Source organism: Nycticebus coucang, chromosome 5 (assembly GCF_027406575.1).
Source record: "Nycticebus coucang isolate mNycCou1 chromosome 5, mNycCou1.pri, whole genome shotgun sequence".
Classification (NCBI taxonomy): Eukaryota; Metazoa; Chordata; class Mammalia; order Primates; family Lorisidae; genus Nycticebus; species Nycticebus coucang.
The window spans coordinates 18,000,174-18,015,372 of record NC_069784.1 but is presented as its reverse complement, the minus strand read 5'-3'; the positions used below and the strand labels follow the sequence as shown (position 1 = coordinate 18,015,372).

Sequence of the window (15,199 nt, the reverse complement as noted above, 5' to 3'; positions counted from 1 at the left end):
CTAATAATACTACAGACATTAGTAAAGTAGCAATATTGGATTACAGGAAGAAATTTTTTATTGATAGGGCTACATCATCAAAAAGTTTAAACTAAAATGCCATGAAGGCTACGTTGAACTGTTTGATGAGAATATTTCAGATTATATATGAAACCCACACATTGTACCCCTTGATTGCACTAATGTACACAGCTATGTAATTTTTTTAACAATTAAAAAAAAAGTTTAAACTACTACAACTAGATTGTAGGCTGAGGGAGAGCAGTAGAGATTTTACATTATTTGTCTATTAAGTCCTCCTCAAGAGAGTACTTAGCACAAAATTAGCAATCAACAAATACAGAATTAAAAAAAAAAACTAGCAAGTAAATTTTTTTAAAAATTGCTGAAATGCACAGGTCCCAAACCTTACTAGAAGAGTAACTAGTCACAATACAACTAATACACATAAATTTATAAAGAAAGAAATTCAAAGAAAGTCTAGGGTTAGATTAACCTTTTCAGCTGCCAACTAAGAACCAGGAAATATGTCAAAGAAGAAAAATAAAAAGCAAACTCAAACTCCTAGTGGTTTCTATTCTTTTGTATTCTTCAAGTAAATGGAAGAGAAATATAGGGAGAAAAAGAATCATCAAATAAAGGCTTTATGTAATAAACTAAGAGGACCCTTCTTTTCCAAAGTATTTCACACTTACTGCTATAAAGTTTGAAGAAAAGTAAATTGGTTATCTATAGGAAAGAATATAACTAAAATCAGGAACTGTGACTTTTGTCTAAACTAAGATTTTTAATATTTGAGTACAGTTAAATTTTATGTTAATACATAAATTCTAGAAGAGCTGTGCATAAATGAAATTGCTGAATAAAGTCAGTTGTATCACCTTTCACTTTTAACAAATTCCCATGAAAAAGTTCAAAAACACACAGCACAGAAAATTGCCAACATCTTTCCTAGATACATTAAAACATCTCTCAAAATTATGCTACGATCATATTTAGTTCTTACCCATTTAAATAGCAGTGGTAAAATAATTTAGAATCATCAAAGGGCTTTGTATACTGTTAAATCTATGTGCTTTCTGTGCTTATCCAGTAGAAAAGCAGACTATCACTACTTTAATAGGGCTCGTTAAAGTTTTGTGCTGCAACTTGACAACAGTATTCTTATTCCACAATCATCACTGGGCACAAGTAGGCATTTTTGAATATAGAAATTCTTATCCAGTTCAAATTTTTATTTCCAAATGATCTTCATTTAACTTTTTCTTGATTATGAAGTTAGTATCTTAAAAATCAGTTTATATTTTGCTATAAAAATTCCTTATTAGCAACTAAGAAACTAAAATTAATTTAGGGTCTCTTGCCATCCATAGTATTCATTTTCAGAGTTTTGATTCTGCAGATGGTCTTTTTAGTGACATTTATGTTCATGATTATGATGATGTCATCACAAACTGAAGTAAAAATGAAAGTGAAGTGAATTTGGAATTGATTTAATATCTTATCAATTTTTTTTCTTCAGCAGTAGCTAATAGAGAATCTCTAAAAAAGATAAGCCTAGGAAAAAAAAGTAACTCATTCTGGTCATAAAAGGTATTGGATCATCTCATAACACATCACTATTCAATACTAAGTTATCATCAGTTTTAAACTTCACCAAGGGGCATCCAATCCGTGGCCCATGGGCTGCACGTGGATTATACAAGACTTTTTTGCTTCTCTGTGGTGGCAGACATCATGAAAATTATGCACAGACCTTTTTTTGACGCATTAGCTTTTCGTAGTGATTATGAATTTAATATTTGACCCAAGACAACATTTCTTCTTCCAATGTGGCACTGAGAAACCAAAAAGTTGGACCCTTGTGTGGGAATTCTCAACCTGTCTTCCCCCAAGGAAAAGATCTACAAGACTTCTACCAGCATTGTGGTAATACACAAGGCGCTGATTTTCAATGGTGGTAGTGGCAGGGAGTTGGAAACAGAAGGCAGTGGAAACGTCATGCTTTAGCTCAAATTAAGATTAACTGCCTCTAACAAAATCATACATATTTATGTAGTACTTTCTTAAAGGTGTCCCAAATTCAAATCTGATATTTTTTTTTCAAATGGTAGAATGAAAGTTATACAGTGTAACTATCAGATTTACTAAAGAGCTTTAAATTGAATCTTTTAAGAAAAACTAAATTACTGTATTTCATACCCACTCAATTTTAAAAGACTTTTCTGAGGTTGATTTTCTGAAACATGTATCAGAACTTATTTATTTAAATGTGTTTCTTCTTTTTCACAATAGCCACCTGAAAAGTTCATGCTGCCACTTGTTTGAGTAGTTTTAGAATTAGTGACCATAACTTTAGTCAGTTTGAGTTTTATGTGGATAGGGAATTCATCCAGTTTTTAATCCCCATACAAGTATACTCAAACTTCATTTGTTCTCATTTTAATACTATCTCTTTTGCTATTTCCAAATATAATAAATCAATAAAACATATTTGCTATCATACTTAAAGATATTTAAAGAACATGACACAGCTTTAGGAGCTACCATAATTTGTTTTTAACAACAGCTGTATAGCTGAATATCGCCTCTGGATATATATGGCTACTTTGTGCTCATTTGGATATAACGAGGTTTCATGAATTTGTCTAAAAACATAAGACAAGACCCTAAAGTCATATTCCAGTCTTAAAGACAATCTGTATCTTACATGGCATTTGGTAAAATATTTTACAAATCTTGAAGTTATTAACCTCAAATGTTTTTCTATTAAAAAAACACTACTTACTGAATTTCTAGTTTCTGCAGCTTTTGCCTTTTTTAGTCTGGTTTTTGCAGCATCCAAATCCAGTCTCTTATTTTGTAATAGCTTTCTTTCTTTCTATAAATACATAAGAGAAAAATACAGGCTAAAGATACTAAAATCTAGTATAAGCATATACATTTAAAATATTATTCTTTAGTAAATAAATATACATGTCATCTGATAAATATATATGATCAAAAAGTTGGCTATTAAGTGACCATTCAGGTTTCTTGGACCACTGGTCCCCAACCCCCAGCTGTTTTCAATTTTAAAATGATTTAAGATAGTCTACATTGAGAAATATGGCAGGTGATGATCAAAACAAAGGAATATTAGTTTTAATATTTTTGTCCCTTAGGGAACATCTGGTACTATCTTTTTGGTTGTCACAATGGAGGATGGCATGTTATTGGTATCCACTGGTTTGAGCCAGGGATGCTGCCAAACATCCTACCATCTAGTATAGTGCCCACAATAAACAAGTATTTAGCCCAAAACATCAGTAGAGGCCAGGTTGAGATGCCCTGTTTCAAACTGTTACAGATTATTCAGAAAGTGCCTATGCTGAAGGAAGTATGAATTTAGGGCATGATGTCCTGTGTGCTCTACCTCAATAACTGGGCAGGCTGCTCTTAATGTGTCATAGCACCAAATGTACTCCAAAATGGAATTTCACCAAATTTATAGAATAAGGAATAATTGTTAATATAATATTTTAGAATTTCTAATGTAAACTTCAAGCTTCTGTAGAATAGGTAAGTTTATTATAACTACTCTTACTTTATTATTTCTTTGATTTTATGCCTAAAATTTCAACTTACTGACAAGCTAGTATTTTTTTTTTTTTTTTGAGACAGAGTCTTATTATGTTGTCCTCGGGAGAGTGCTCTGGCATCACAGCTCACAGCAACCTCAAACTCTTGGGTTTAAGCAATTCTCTTGCCTCAGCCTCCCAAGTAGCTGGGACAATAGGTACCCACCACAATGCCTGGCTATTTTTTTGTTGCAATTGTCATTGTTATTTAGCTAGCCTGGGTTAGGTTCAAACCCGCCACCCTCTGTGCATGTGGCTGGTGCCATAACCACTGTGCTACAGGCGCCGAGCCAAGTAGTATATTTTTAAATTATATTTTAAGTTGTTAACTTCTTCTGTCTCTGGGCAAATGCTTGTTTACACACAGACAAATCCACTGTGAACTTATAGAAAGTTTCTACAATATTTTGTAATAAGAAATTGGCAAATTAAGGTTTGAAGTTGTATTCATAATAAACAGCAAGAGGCCTTGCAAAAAATCTTAGGAAAAATTTTCATTCTCTCGCACTAATAAAATAAGTTAAATTTAAAAATACAGACTAATAGATTAGGTTTGAGAAAGTAATTTATTTCTTATACTCCAGCAACAAGACACAACTGTATGAAAAGATAATACACTTCGAGGGATACATAAGGACACGACGTATAACAGCCAATATACCTTCCCATAATTAGGTTTCTAGCTCCCAATTTAAATGAATAGCTACATGGCTATTCTATGGTGATATTTTGAACCACGTTTTCATAATCATTCCAGGAACCTCTTGATCAACTTTAGTGTTGGTAATGAATGAGAATGGATATAAAGGCATTCCTAACACTGTAGGATACAAAAATGAAGTCAATGTTATCATTAGCCATTTAATTTAGTTTCATTCTGTGTTCTAATGAACATGCACCTCCCTAGATTATTTACATTTTCTAAACTGCTAAATCTACATAGTCATTAACAGGGAAAATTATTCATTAAAAACTCTTAAGTATATATTTAGGCTATTTTAATAAAAAAAAGGAACATTTGCCAACTCACAGCAATTGTTTTATAATCTCCTTCTATAAAGTTTCTTAAAGGAGTGAGAAAATTTAAGGCTGATGTTTGAATCAATTCTCTGTCTGCACTTCCAATTCGTTTTTGAGCTTCTCCACACTTAATAAGGGCATTACCTGAAAAAGAGACAAGTATTTTTTATCATTATTTGGTAACTTAAAAAAATAAAATCACATACAGTCATCAATTTGATCTGCTTAAAAGTTAGTTGCCACGTGTTCACTTAAGTAAAATCTAATAGGATTAACTGTAATTAAGGCAGTTTTATTTTAAAAGTAAATTTAACATTATAAATATCTAAATGAAAAAGACAAAGATGAACTTCCTATCACAGCATGGTTAATTGTACTAATTTTACCAATGGGACTAAAAAGTATATTTACGGTCACATCTGAAATAGTATACAGTTAGCTGTCTGCATCTGTAGATTCTGTATCCATGGATTTAACCAACTGCAGATTGAAAATATTTTTTGGGGAAAAAAGATGGCTGCAGAGCTGGGCCTGGTGATATGTGCCTGTAGTCCCAGTTCCTAGGGAGTTCCCAGGGTACAAGGGGGTTGAGGGTGTGAGCTGGAAGGATCGCTTGAGCCCAAAAGTTTGAGGATAGCCTGGGCAACAGAGTGAAACTCTGTCTCTAATAAACAAAAGCTCAAAAAAACACAAAAAGGATGGCTGCAACTTTATTAAACATGTTCAGACCTTTTTTCTTGTCATTATTTCCTAAACAATGCAATATAACAACTACTTACATAGCATTCACATTGTATTATGTACCCCCCCCCCCGCCCCCAAGACAGGGTCTCACTGTATTGCATGGGCTAGAGTTAAGTAGTATCATTATAGCTTACTGCAAGCTCAAACTCCTGGGCTCAAAAGATTCCCCTGTCTTAGCCATCCAAGGTGGAATATAGGCATGTGCCATCGTGCTTGCTAATTTAATTTTTTTTTTTTTTTTTAAAGATAGGGTCTTACTGTGTTGCTCAGTCTGGTCTCAAACTCCTGGCCTCAAGTGATCCTCTTGCCTCAGCCTCCCAAAGTGCTAAGATTATTGGGTGTGCTTGGCCTGTGTAAGTAATCTACAGATGACTTAAAGTATAAAGGAAGATGTGCATAGGTTATATGAAAATGTTATCCCATAGTATATAAAGAACTTGAGCACCAGGATTTTAGTATTCTGAGTGTGGGGAGGTACTGAAACCAATCCCCCCATGGATACTAAGGAATAATTGTAGTTATGGTTATAAAAGTATAAGGCTTATAATAGATCAAGTCATAATCTGTCCTCTGTTTTTACATCCCTGCACATTATCTCAAGTAATCATAAATAGTGACTCATATTTATATCTCAGGTTTTAAAAAACCTGTTTTTGCAACATATATACCCTAATATTTAAATAGGAGAAGTACAGTAAGAAAGCAGATGTAGTAAGAAGACAGAAAGGGAACCCCAAGAGCAAAGCTCTACTCCCAGTATTACCTATAACAAGCTTTAGCTCTGTGGATCTTAATCACTTCATATGTTAGAATGAGATTAGATCTGACTGGTAAAGAAGGTAATACAGTCTCTGGATATGGACAGATCTGCATTTGAATTACTAGTTGTGTGACTGTGGTCTATATTTCTATATTACTTAATTACTTAATCTCTCTAAGCCTCAGTTTCTTTGAATAGAAATGAAATATAATCCATACATCCAGATTCCCATTGTTAACATTACTGCAAAATTAACAGAAGCACTGGTGACTTCTTGAAACCTTGTATGCTGAGTACTTTTAATATTAAATGAGCCCTAAGAAAGCTTAAAAAATAAATCAAATAGGAGACACATGTAAATAGTTGCCATCTATCACAAGCAGCACTACAACATAGGTGCCATAAGAGAGTAATAAATGAAGAATTCATTTAACTTTTTAGGACTAAAAAAAATAAGTTCTTTGAATAAATATATACTTAAATACATTAAATACTGAACTATAATAATTGTAAGACATATACAGATTATAAAAATGTTAAAATATTTTAAAAGTTCATCTTAGAATCTTAGAAATACAGGGCTTATAATACAGCTATCGGAACAGATCAGTATTTTTATCCACGTTAATTCACTTAGTTTAATACTTGTTAACTGAAAAAAAAAAGAAAAAACACACAATTGGAAATGCTTCAAGGGGGAAAATATACCATTGAAGAGGAGCAACTTGATCCAAAATTTTAACATAAAATATTTGAAGGTAAAATCAATTCTACTAATATGTTCATGACATCTTTAAGTAGTAAAAAACCTAAACATAAAGGTATGTTCTTATCAGAATTTTTTGTCTTTTACTTACCATAAGCTGTTCCTGGGCCAAACTCAGTGCCTGCATCGATCATATGTTGTCCCAAAAGTTCTGGGTTGTTTATACGACTTGGAGCTTTTCTATCCAGTTTCTCATAAACAAATTCTTCTATCCTGGCATCTAGGAGAAAGGTAAAAATTAATAATGATTTCAAAAAAAGCAAAGCTATTTAAAAGTGTGTTTTGTTCCCCTGTCACTTACTGTCTCTTAAATATGAAATTAACCTTTATTCAAGCACATATCTTAATATATAATTTTTTATTTGTATATTAGAGTATTATATAACTATAAAAAATTTATATTTTAGAAAGTTCATAAAGGATCTTGGCACAAAAACATTTTAAAATAAAGCTAAAGCTATTATTTGAGTATTCTATGAGATTTAAGTTCCAGAAAAGGATTGAGAGTAATTCACTAGTTAGCTGCCTTTGGCTTATTTTTTATTATTTTTACTCCTAAAAATTTTTAACTCTGAATATATATTCATAATTTCAAAATCAGTAATTTCAAAATTAGTAATTTCCAGCTAAGACACTGTGGACATAAAGCATCTAGACAAAGGAAAAAGTCATTTCTGACAGCTTTGGAGTTAGCATGTGCTCTTCTCTTTTTTGTTGTCTATAGAATCTAAATATAGACACAAGCACTTAAAGAACAGAACAATCCAGGCTTGGAATAATCTATAGACAGATAAGCGATATGATCCGTTGGCTTTAGTTTAATTACGTTTAAAGTAATACTTACTTCTAAAAGTGCATTTACTCAAAAGATTTTGCCATTAAAAACAGGTTTAAAATAGAAGAAAAGAGATTAAACCCATTAACAAAACATTTGTATAAATAGAAAGGAAGACACCAGTAATAAACACTTGGTTGACACAGTATTTAAGACCAAAAGAAATTCACATTTACACTACTGTCTAACACTGAGGTATTTCAGGGATAAATGAGAAAATGGCAAGTTTCCAGAAACAATGATAAATTAGAATTACAATCCAAAAAGAAACTAAGTCAAATAATGTTCCCTCTAAGCACCTCACATAGACTCCTACCATAATTAGAAGTTTCATACAGTGTTGAAAATTCCATAAATGAGCTGAACCAGTAACAGAAACACCTCAAGAGTTGACAAAAGGGTTAATTATAATACATAAAACAGAGTTTTGGAATAAGATTCACTTTTGTGGTAGATTCTGGTGTAAAATCGGAAGTGTTACTTTTAAGCAGAAACTTAAAAATCTTTACATTAGTTAAAACCAAAATGAGTCTTTTAAAAACATAACCATTTAGAACAGTGGTTCTCAACTTTCCTAATGCCGCAGCCCTTTAATATAGTTCCTGTGGGTAGTGACCCACAGGTTGAAAACTGCTGATTTAGACGATACTACTTAACTTTTAGAAGTTCACTATCTGATTGTGAGTTATTCTTCCCTTTGACTGCTTCTCTATCTACTTGGTCCAAAGTTTAAAGCTGAATCCCATGGTGACTTCCTTTAGTTACTAAAATGTTTAGTATGTGTGTGTGTGTGTGTGTATATATATATACATATACACACACACACATACATATACATATATGTGTATATATAAAAAATATATATACATACGAGTATGTATATATACTAGTATATATATATATTTTTTTTTTTTTTTGAGACAGAGTCTCACTATGTAGTCCTTGGTAGAGTACCGTGGCATCACAGCTCACAGCAACCTCAAATTCTTGGGCTCAAGTGATTCTCTTGCCTCAGTCTCCCTAGTAGCTAGGACTACAAGCGCCCACCACAATGCCTGGCTATGTTTTTTTTTTTTTAGCAGGCCTGGGCTGGGTTCCAACCCACCAGCTTAGGTGCATGGGGCTGGCGTCCTAACCACTGACCTATGGGCACTGAGCCTAAAATGTTTAATATATTAATAAATGTTTAATTTCAACAGGTCCAAATAAAATCTTTACAAAATATGCAGGTAACTCTGCTATATGTAATATAAATTTCTACATAACATATTCTTGAAAAATTCTAGTTTCTAAAAAAAATTTTTTTTTTTTTTTTAGTTTCTAAAAAATTGTACACTAAAAGTAAACAGGGCTTAAAGGAAAAACAGGGTTGAGACTGACCACTCCAAATTATTTGTAACTCTGTAACTAGAACACAAACAAAAACCATTCATGACACAAGGGGTGGCAGATGGGAGGGAGTTGTGTATTTCCCTATTCTCTAGCCACGTATGAGTTTATCTGCCTTTCATAAAAACATGTGAGTAGAGCAAGGAACAAGAGGAAAAATACCTAATACGTTTTTAAAGTGCCGTGGTATATAACTTAAACGACCTTAAATAAATAATAAAGACTATATGGTGTCTAAAGGTAATTAATAAGCCTCCCTAAAATGTAAATGTGGTCTTATTTTAAAAGGCCACAATTTAACAGAAAAGATACAGAACTACTAACATTATCATAGTGGCACTTTACAACATGGTCACAATAATACTGGGGAAGAGAGAAGGAAAGTATGCATTTTTGCTTTTGACATTCAGTTTTGATAGGCAAAACTCATAGTTAAAAGGACTGGATGTCCACACACCTGGTTCTATCTAGTCCTAGTTTCACTTCTAATTAGCTACACTACTTTGGAAAAGATGTTAACTTGTGAGTTTTAATTCAATAAACAATTACTGTGCACCTTATTTGCAAGGTTATTGAGTTATGCGAAAAACCTCAGTTGTCTGAACATCAAATGAAAATACTTTTCATAAAAATATAAAACTTTACATAAACATAAAAGACTGGTAACTATGTAAGCATCTAAATGACTTTTAATTATATAGGGACAATTCTTCCCTGGGTAAAAAAAGGAAAATGTATTTATCTTCACTGTCCCTCATAAATCTTAAGACTCAAAGTCACGGCTTAAAATTAAGGTTTCAAGATGATTCTACAAGTTTCAAAAATGTCATTGTAAACTGCTAGAGGGCACAGAGAAACATTATCTTTTTTTTTCTACAAAGGCACACACACTAAACAAATTCCGAAGCCACCATCAAAAAATTCTATGTTTTTATATACTCATTAAAATTTTTTTTAAATATTAAAAAAAGCCACCAGTAGTATTTAAGGTAGACAAAAAGTAAAAAGTTTCTTACTTGGATTTGGCTGCAATAACACTTCAGTTTGTTTCATTATTTTTTCTGTCCATATTTTGGTACATTCAGCTTTGCTAAGGAGGTTCTCTAAGTGAGCATCCAATTCTGTCTTCTCAGCCTGGCCAAGTTTTTCTTCCGTGAACTATTATTAAAGAAAAAAAATTCAATGTACTTCAACTGTTAGGAAACTATGTAAATAAGATGTAAACTCAAATCCAAAAACCCCTAAACATAAATAACTGTGCTCCAGGTGTGTCCGTAAGTCACTGCTTATGAATGCTTTGTTGCCCCCTATGGTGATTTATCCATCCCTCTTTTGTGGCATTTATGATAACCTTATCTTACAGTCATCACATATCCTTAGCTCTGTTAAAATGTATGGTGAAAATTCCATAGAAATCACAGCATATTCCTTGGTATACAGAACACATAACTATTTCTTACATGTAAAGGCAGACAGCTTCACTGCTAGAAAGAAGAGCTTGCAGTCAGTCGGATCAAACCCTAAGTGCATGACCTGAGTGGGCTTCTGAATGTATTTTCTTTAGTATCCTCTCTTGCAAAATACAAATACATATTTTATAGTATGTTAAGGATTAACTAAGAACTCTCTTTGTTCAGTGCCTGGTAATTATTTAAATTTAAAAACATGTTTATTATGTTTTGTGTATTATTAGCACTTTAATCACACCTTATTTAGATAGGCTTTTATGGGATGTTCTGGGACACTGTCATTTGTTTCTTTAAGCTATGTTCCGCAATTTACAGGCTAACTTTTGGAACATCCTATTCATACTGTGGAGGCATCTTAAAATGTAGTTAAATATATCAATTTTTATTAATACTGAGAGTATTGGTGGTTGAGGAAAGGTAGCACTGCCTGAACGAGTAAAGAGATAAAAAGATTCTGTATAAATCTAGAGTCTGCTGGATACTTAAATACCAGAAGTGACGACTCAAGCTGTTTATCATGTATCATTTTCCTCTAGAACACGTGGTTTTCTCCCATCTTAACAGGTATTTTACTAGCACTAATTCTATGCTCACTTCTAGCTAACAAAACAATGACTTACTTCTAGCTAACAAAACAACGTTCATCTTGCCTTTTCTCCCTCTTGTATTTCTTAAAAATCTCTTTTGCTGCTCTTCTGAGTTTTGTTGATCTGTTTCTTTCAGCATCCTTCTTCTTGGTCAAATACTTCCAACACCTTTACCTGAAGGGTCCTATAGAATTTTATTCTTAGACTTCTGGTTATAATCCCTACTGAATTTCCTGACCAGGGGCTACAAATAACAGCTTAAATAGTTTTTGTTAAGTGTTAGGTCTCTTTGAGACTGGCCTATATCAAAGCCCTGACCCAAAGGATAGAACTGAAAATAGCAGTTCCAAAGGTATTGCTTAAGCCAGTGGTTCTCAACCTTCCTAACGCCATGACCCTTTAATACAGTTCCTCATGTTGTGATGACCCCCAACCATAAAATTATTTCGTAGCTACTTCATAACTGTAATTTTGCTACTGTTATGAATCATAATGTAAATATCTGATATGCAGGATGTATTTTCATTGTTACAAAGGAGTCACGACCCACAGGTTGAGAACCACTGGCTTAAGCCCATAAACTCGCAGTATACAGTTAGAGGACTGAGGACCGGGCAAAAGTAAGCTCTGATCCTAGGGTCAGATGGCTAAACTATACAACCTCATTCTTTTTTTTTTTAATTTCTGGTTATTGTGAGGGTATAAACAACCAGGTCACAATTTTTGAATTTGTTAGTTACAATCCTTCATATAGTTGTGTCCTGCACCCAAAAGGTGTGCTATACACCCGTACCTTATGACCTTGTGCCCTTTAAGTGGGAGCACAACAGCTCCCCCAAATTTGAATACAATTAAGTTGTTCTCCTTTGTGGGAGTTTGTTAGATAGTCTACTGGCTTCATATTTTAGAATTGAGTACTTTTTTTTTTTTTTTTTTGGAGACAGAGTCTATGTCGCCCTTGGTAGGGTGCCATGGTGTCACAGCTCACAGCGACCTCCAACTGTTGGAATTAAGCGATTCTCTTGTCTCAGCCTCTCAAGTAGCTGGGACTACAGGTGCCTGCCACAATGCCTGGCTATTTTTGTTGTTGTTGTTGTCATTGTTGTTTGGCAGGCCCGGGCTGGGTTCAAACCCACCAGCTCCGGTGTATGTGGCTGGCGCGTTAACCACTGAACTATAGGCCCCAAGCCAGAATTGAGTACATTAGATACTTGCTTTTCTATTCTTGTGATACTTTACTAAGATGTGTTTCAGCTCCATCCAGGTTAATACAAGTCTCCATCTTTTCTTATGGCTGAACAGTACTCCATGGTATATACATATCACAGTTTGATAATCCATTCCTGAGCTGATGGACATTTGGGTTATTTCCACATCTTGGCAATTGTAAACTGAGCTGCAGTAAACATTCTAGTGCAAATGTCTTTATGATAAAATAATTTTTTTTTGTTCTGGGTAGATGCCTAGTAATGGGACTGCGGGGTCAATTGGGAGGTCTAATTTGAATTCTTTGAGGACTCTTCATACTTCTTTTCAATGAAGCTGTATTAGTTTGCAGTCCCACCAACAGTGTAAAAGTGACCCTCTCTCTTCACACCCACGCCAACATCTGCAACTCTGGGACTTTGTTAAGTGGGCTATTCTCACTGGGGTTAGGTAACATCTCAGGAAGGTTTTGATTTGCATTTCTTGGATGATTAGGGACGATGAGCATTTTTCATGTTTGTTAGCTATTCTTCTGTCTTCCTCAGAGAAGGTTCTGTACAAGTCTCTTGCCTAGTGATAGATGGGATTGTTGGGTCTTTTTTGTTTATTAATTTGAGTTGTCTATAGATCCTACCCCATTTCCCCGAAAATAAGACATCCTCCGAAAATAAGACCTACTTACAGGAAAGATAAGACGTCCCCTGAAAATAAGACCTAGCGCATCTTTGGGAGCACACTTTAAAATAAGACACTGTCTTATTTTTGAGGAAACAGGGTAGTTACCAAGCCTTTGTCACATTCATACCCTGCAAATACCTTTTCCCATTCTGAAGGTTGTATATTTGCTTTAATTATTGTGCAAAAGCTTTTCAGTTTAATTAAGTCCCATTTGTTTATTTTTGTTGTGATTGCCACTAAAGTCGTCTTTTTTTTTTTTTGTATGGCCCTCAGTAGAGTGCTGTGGTATCACATAGCTCACAGCAACCTCCAATTCCTGGGCTAGGTGATTCTCTTGCTTCAGCCTCCTGAGTAGCTGGGACTACAGGCACTCGCAACAACACCTGGCTATTTTTTTGTTGCAGTTTGGCCGGGCAGAGTTTGAACCCACCACCCTCAGGGTATATGGGGCCGGGGGGCCTTACCGATTGAGCCATAGGCACCGCCCAAGTCTTCTTCATAAAAATCTTTCCCGAGGCCAAAATCCTCAAGAGTTCTTCCCACACTTTCTTCTAAGATTTTTATCATTTCATGTCTTAGATTTTAATCTTTTATCCATCTTGAGTCAATTTTTGTAAGTGGTGAAAGGTACGGGTCCAATGTCAGTCTTTTACATGTGGTTATCCAGTTCTCCGAGCAACATTTATTGAATAGGGGGTTCTTTTCCCTAGTATATGCATTTGTTTGGTTTATCAAAGATCAGATGGCTATAAGAGATTGGCTTCATCTCTTAGTTTCCTATTTGGCTCTGTATGTCTATGTCTCTATTTTTGGGTCAATGCCATACTGTTTTGATCACTGTGGACTTGTAATTACAACCTTATTCTTAAGAGAAAACCTGGTATTCTTCACAAATCCCCAAAGATTCTAAGTGATAGACCTACCTCCTTCTAGAATTTTGAGCGTGGTGGCTTATGCCTGTAATCCCAGCACTGTGGGAGGCTGAGGAGGAAGAACTGTTTGAGCTCAGAAGTCTGAGACTTGCCTGAGCGAGAGTGAGACCCTGACTTCTAAAAAAATGGAAAAACCCAGCCAGGCACTGTGGCGAGTGCCTGTAATCCCAGTGGTTTCTGGAGGCTGTGGCAGCAGGATACCCATAGCTCGAGTCTAAGGTTGCAGTGAGCTATGATGCCATTGCACTGTGCTCAGGGGCATGGGGTGGGACTCTTGTCTCAACAACAACAAAGAAATAAAAATTAAAAAATTAAAAAAAAAGAATTCAATATGTTCGAACTCTATCATCAATGGTTAGATAGAACATCTCCCAGATATAGCAAGCAAAAGGAAGGGAATACAGGGAACACATGCAGGTGATCATCATCTATAAGGAATGATCTAAGAAAAAAATTTCAGTTGGCACCTTAAAAACTGGAATCACAAGCCAGGCATGGTGGTTCACATAATCTTAGCACTCAGGGAGGCTGAGGCAGGTGGACTGCTTGAGCTCAGGAGTTCAAGACTGGCCTAAGCAAGAGTGAGACCTCCATCTTTACTAAAAATAGAAAAACAAGCTGGGTGTGGTGGTGCAGGTCTATAGTCCCAGCTACTTAGCAGGCTGAGACAAAGGACACTACTTGAGCCCAGGAGTTTGAGGTGACAAAGTGAGACACTGTCTCAAAAAAAAAAAAAAAAAAAAAATTGGAACCACATATGTAAGTTTCCCTTAAGTATATCCACTTGTTTGTTCATTTCATTCTGTCCTTCAACAAATATTAAGCACCTATATATATGCTAGGCACTCTTCTAAGCTCATGAGTTTCAGCAGCCAAGAAAGACAAGGTTTTTGTTCTGACAAAGCTTGCATTTTAATAGAGAAAACAGATAATTTGATAAGGATACAAAGGAATAAAGATGGTAAAGAAAGGACCAATATAAGTGGTTTCTGAGTGACATAATCCATGCATTATAAAAAATCATTCTTGGGGGGGCGGGAGCATCAGGGAAGGCTTCAATAGGGAAGCGATGGATGGCTCAAAAATAGATGGGGGTGCAGGAGTTTGAGGAACATGAGATGGGTGTGGTTAGAGAAATAGCACCTCTGAGATGGTAACAAATGATGTGCAACTGAATGATTGTAAAAGAGCTA

General features: G+C 34.7%; 1 protein-coding gene across 3 annotated transcripts in view; it reads right to left on the bottom strand.

Annotated features, from left to right (window-relative positions):
* The window catches only part of SH3GLB1 (SH3 domain containing GRB2 like, endophilin B1), a 50,684-nt gene that overhangs the window by 29,052 nt on the left and 6,433 nt on the right, over nucleotides 1–15,199 (bottom strand). For all 3 annotated transcript variants that reach the window (XM_053592816.1, XM_053592817.1, XM_053592815.1), the window contains exons 2-5: nucleotides 10,151–10,292; nucleotides 7,002–7,130; nucleotides 4,651–4,784; nucleotides 2,789–2,881 (exon numbers count right to left, since the gene is read on the bottom strand). In XM_053592816.1, coding sequence (XP_053448791.1) covers nucleotides 2,789–2,881; nucleotides 4,651–4,784; nucleotides 7,002–7,130; nucleotides 10,151–10,292 — 498 coding nt within the window. The remainder of the gene's footprint in view (nucleotides 1–2,788; nucleotides 2,882–4,650; nucleotides 4,785–7,001; nucleotides 7,131–10,150; nucleotides 10,293–15,199) is intronic.